The sequence below is a fragment of the Oncorhynchus clarkii genome, chromosome 16 (assembly GCF_045791955.1).
Source record: "Oncorhynchus clarkii lewisi isolate Uvic-CL-2024 chromosome 16, UVic_Ocla_1.0, whole genome shotgun sequence".
Taxonomy (NCBI): domain Eukaryota; kingdom Metazoa; phylum Chordata; class Actinopteri; order Salmoniformes; family Salmonidae; genus Oncorhynchus; species Oncorhynchus clarkii.
This window is the reverse complement of record NC_092162.1, coordinates 65,577,197-65,581,842: the sequence shown is the minus strand read 5'-3', so window position 1 is coordinate 65,581,842 and position 4,646 is coordinate 65,577,197. Positions and strand designations below refer to the sequence as shown.

The 4,646-nt window shown below is 41.1% G+C and overlaps 1 protein-coding gene across 1 annotated transcript; it reads right to left on the bottom strand.

Annotated features, from left to right (window-relative positions):
* Positions 1-296: 296 nt before the first annotated feature.
* LOC139368929 (Pim-1 proto-oncogene, serine/threonine kinase) lies at positions 297-3,675 on the bottom strand. Its single transcript, XM_071108429.1, has 6 exons — positions 3,241-3,675; positions 2,922-3,028; positions 2,740-2,790; positions 2,261-2,627; positions 1,739-1,915; positions 297-1,630 (listed from the first exon to the last, which is right to left on the bottom strand). Exons 1-6 carry the CDS (start codon positions 3,320-3,322, stop codon positions 1,449-1,451), a joined length of 966 nt encoding a protein of 321 aa, XP_070964530.1. The 5' UTR covers positions 3,323-3,675; the 3' UTR covers positions 297-1,448.
* Positions 3,676-4,646: the final 971 nt, after the last annotated feature.

The window sequence follows — 4,646 nt, the reverse complement described above, 5'->3', positions numbered from 1 at the left end:
AATTAAAGTTTATTAGCTGGTCTTACCAAGAGACTGCAATGTAATCTGGACCATGTCTCCTTTGCCATATGGTAATGATCTACACCCCCCTTCTGCTTACACATGAAAGAGAGTTGAGCTATGTCAACTCTTGAGCAAGTGCTCGGGTGGTGGCAACTTCTGTTGCTATTCATTCATGCCAATCTAATACAAATGTGAAATATGATTTTAATATATTCCCTAGTTTGTGTTTGGATTTGACTTCCCAGGCTCATGGTAGAAAGGATCTATTGGAAATAAAACCAGTGAGACAAAAGTCAAGGTAAAAAAAAATATTTATTGAGAAACGTATAAAAATATTTTTAACAATTTACAATTTGGATGAAAAAAAAACAAAACAAGCCGCAATCATACAACTGGAGGTGAAAACAAGTTGATGCATGTGACAGTCATTTCATCCCCATCAGACATCAGTAGACGTTCAATGTTACATTAAAATGGAAGTGCTTTGAAGGTTATTTACACATATACACGTCTGCTCAGAAGATTTTAAACCATAAATATGGTCAAAATACATTTAAATAATCTGTGGGCCCTTCAATAACCGTGGAATGAAATATGCAGCCAAAATTCTCTTAAAATAAATAAATAATTCCACGTAGCTCGACTGAAAGAAACAAACCCACAAATAAATATTCACAATGGCCTCAATGCTAGCCTGTTATGCAAAAGACAGAGACATGTTTACACATAAACAAAAGAGCAGGACATTTAGTGTTTCAGTGTGGTGCTTTGCATTTCAGTGTGCAGTAACATCTGGATGAGTGGTAACTGTGTGGACAGGAGTTAAAAGCTCAGAGGTGGATGCAGGAAAATGAGGTAAGTTTTCAGGTTCTTGTTTGCACCATATGAGGTTGTCTTGTTGCTGTCGACATTGGAATATGGCATAGGCTTTACTGATCTATGCCTATGAGATAGGAAATAAAGCCTTGTAAAGTATTATTTTATTCAAGTATTTCCAGGGTCCCAACAATCTGACTCACAACCAAAGGCATTTAGATCTGCTTCCTCTGACTCCCACTCATCAGTGAGCAACAACAGAGTACAGTGGCTGGTTGGTAGCTAGTTATGTAACAAAGACTGTCCACGCCTTCAGTAGAACAATCACATGGGTAGGGATGGACTCTTTTCTGGTGAACATAATCTCACACCACAGCCAATATTATAGAGCAAGTCCTTCGTAAGGGTGAGAATAGCTTTCGTTATCACAAGTAGCTATTAAGGACTTTGGTTTTCATGAAGTCCAAAAGTTGTGTGAACAGGTGGGGTCTGGCCACAAGAGAAAGAGGGAGAGAGATTTAACAAGAGTCATCTGTAACTTCCTTCTGTATAACATATGTTGTGTTTCAGTGTACGGCCACATCAGTCCTCTGGGTGTACCACTAGTCTCTGTCAGTGCAGCCATGCCGTCACTGGGCCACCACGGTGGTGAAGGCAGTAGGCTCAGGGCTGATGCTGTGCAGTCGGATCTCGTTGCTCTGCTCTGCAGAGGACACTGTGCTCTGCATCCACGGGTGATTGATGATGTCCTCAAACGATGGCCTCTCAGCAGGTCTCAGGGACAAGCACAACTTGATCAACTGCTGGCACTCTGTAAGAACAATGGGGATAACGGTCAGTCGGTTCTTAGACTGGACACACAATGACTAACATTCCACCGGTTTAGGTTTGAGGTTTTGTTACAGTTATTGGGGCTCACCTGTGGAGATTCTTCGTCTGAAGAGCACCTGGCCTCGTACAATCTCCTCGTCCTGTTCGAAGGGGATATCTCCACACACCATGTCATACAGCAGGACACCCAGAGACCAAACTGTGGCTGACCGCCCATGGTACCGATGGTATTTAATCCATTCTGGTGGACTGTACACTCTAGTACCTGTGGATATAAAGAACAAGAATGATAGTTAGATTCAATGAGGTGTCTATTTCTACAAATAGATTTTTTAATTTTATTTTTAATTGGACCTTTAAGATTGGGGAAACATGTAATAAATTGTGATATTATGGATTAAAATATTATAAAACAATAGCTGCCAGGTGACAGTGGGGCCAGGTGACAGTGAGCATGACAGGTGTGCGTGGGAGGAGAGTCAGGTGACAATGTTTACAAACTTTGAGTTGTAAAAATACACTTTTCCTCCAAAGGGTGGCGCTCAAAGCAACACATTCGGTAACCCACAAAAATGGGCTACGGTTAAAGTCTATCAACTGGTATGCTTACCGTCGAAGTCGGTGTAAACAGTGTCTTTGAGCAATGCCCCGGATCCAAAGTCAATAAGATTAATTTCGCCCGTCCGAAGATCGATGAGGATATTTTCGTCCTTGATGTCCCTGTGCACAACCCCACAGTTGTGGCAGTGTCGCACGGCTTCAAGAACCTGACGGAAAAAGTTCTTTGCCAGCTCCTCTGGTAAGGCGCCCTTCTCAGTGATGAAATCAAACAAGTCCTTGCCGTTCTCCGGTCGTTCCATGACAATAATAAAGCTGTCAGGTCGCTCGTACCAGTCCAACATCTTTATTACCCCCCGAGACCCATTTCCAACTTTCTTCAAGAGTAGAATCTCCATAGGGACGCGAGAGCCATTGGGCTGAAAACAAAATAGAAATATGTTTAATTTCTGGAGACAATAGTACAACATATGATTAACAACTATCCCTTTAGTTAAACTTGTTAAAATGCACAACCATAAGAATCCTTACCATCTCTCCCCAATCCGAGACCCGATCCTTGGCCACATGTTTGACAGCAACCTGTGTGAAAGAAAAACAATCTAACATGAAATTACATGAGAAAACATGCAACAACAAAAAAAAATGCATCGATTAACGGACTTGGATGTATATCACGTTAAAAATGTTCAAATAATGCGAAAGACACTAACCAGTGCTCCATCTGAAATTGTCGTGCCTGAATAGACTGTGCCAAACCCGCCGCTTCCCAGCACAGCGCCGACCTGGTAAACCTTATCAAATGGCTCCCTCTCCTTCCCTGTGATTATAGATGTACACACGGTTAATACAACGCTTCAAACTAGTGCAATGTGACATGGCTGAATGCAAAGCGTCGAAATAACAGAAAAGGAAAACGATGAATTAAAATACAATAACATTGTTGTGAGCCCAGCTAGATATAGCAGCTGGTTAGTAAAGCTAACATTTAACGTTAGCTAGCTATAGCGAACAACAAAAGCTTAATCTAACCTTGGTGAATTTGAAGCTGGATTTTCGCCGGCATATCAACGGTGGAGATATGAGCGAATGAGTTTAATTTCGACAACAGCATTCCTGTAATCCACGAAATGTGTGATTTATTCTACAAATATTCCGTCGTGGGATACAGTTCCACTATCGGGCGTGTGATCCACGTTGTTGTAGCTGGGGGGGAAAATGCGTCAGGAATGCTCTCTAATCCGGATCTCATGAAGACTCGTATTTGATCCTTGACCATAAATGTTTCGGTATCCAGTGAGTAGAAATAACGACTAGCCCAATGATTAAAAAAATGACTATTAACAACCTCAATAGTTGTAAACAGTAAGTCAAATTAAAAGAAAACCAGCTTCTAATACGTTTTAGTCGCAAAGACACCGGCTCCTTGGATTTGAGTAAGGGCAGCGGAAGGACAAATATATATCTATAGTAAATGGGAGTAGCCACAAGGTCTATCGTCATTCTTTTCTCCGCCCACCAGTCATTCTCCACCAATAGTAATTATTATAGACGATCCAAACACACGTCAATCACAGAATTAGAAGAAAGAAAAGCCTAACCGGCTAGACTAGACGTGGCGGGAATTAAAACGCGGCAAAATAAAGACACTTTTTTTTTACTGCACTTCGGAAGGAAATACAAATAGAATATCTACATGGGCAAACTACCCCCTCTCCTTGCATGCGAGATGTAGTCTGCACGGGAATGTATGGAGGGTTACTGTTACGGAGTTCTTATGCTGCATGCTTCATTCAGGCTTTGACGCAACATAGTTTTATAAGAACATTATTTTTTTTGTGATACTATCAACTGTTGTTTACATTATACTACATATCCTTTACCCCAAAAAGGCTATGCCAGAGTTGGTTTAGCCTATATGCATTATGGAATATAGTGTGATCCTAATGCAATTTTATGCAGCGAGATTTCAGTAGATTTTTTGTCTTCTGTCGCAGGGATATAATGTAGCTAATTCTGTATCAGTTCATCAAGAACTTGGGTCTATTGTATTAACCCCACAATATGCTATAGCCTATTATTTTCACTTCAGGACAATGCAGTGTATTGCCTATTCGAGGGGAGAACTAACCTATAGTTTTTATTTGAATTGGCGAACAATAGTAGTCTACTCGACACTAAAGCGCTATGTATAATAGCCGCATACCATACATTCTTTCAAATTGGGTGGCCTCGTTTTTAGTTGGTTGCAGGATGTGGGAAACTCGAGATAAAAGACATCCACCCCCCCCCACAGCCTTCTTTTCCCGCGCAATACATCATTGTTTGAACGCCCTCCTCCTCTCTCCCTCTCTCTCTCTCTCTGAGTTATGGTTTGTTTGGCTATTCAATGTCATGGTTGACTATATTAATGATACTATCAGGCTTTGATATGTAAA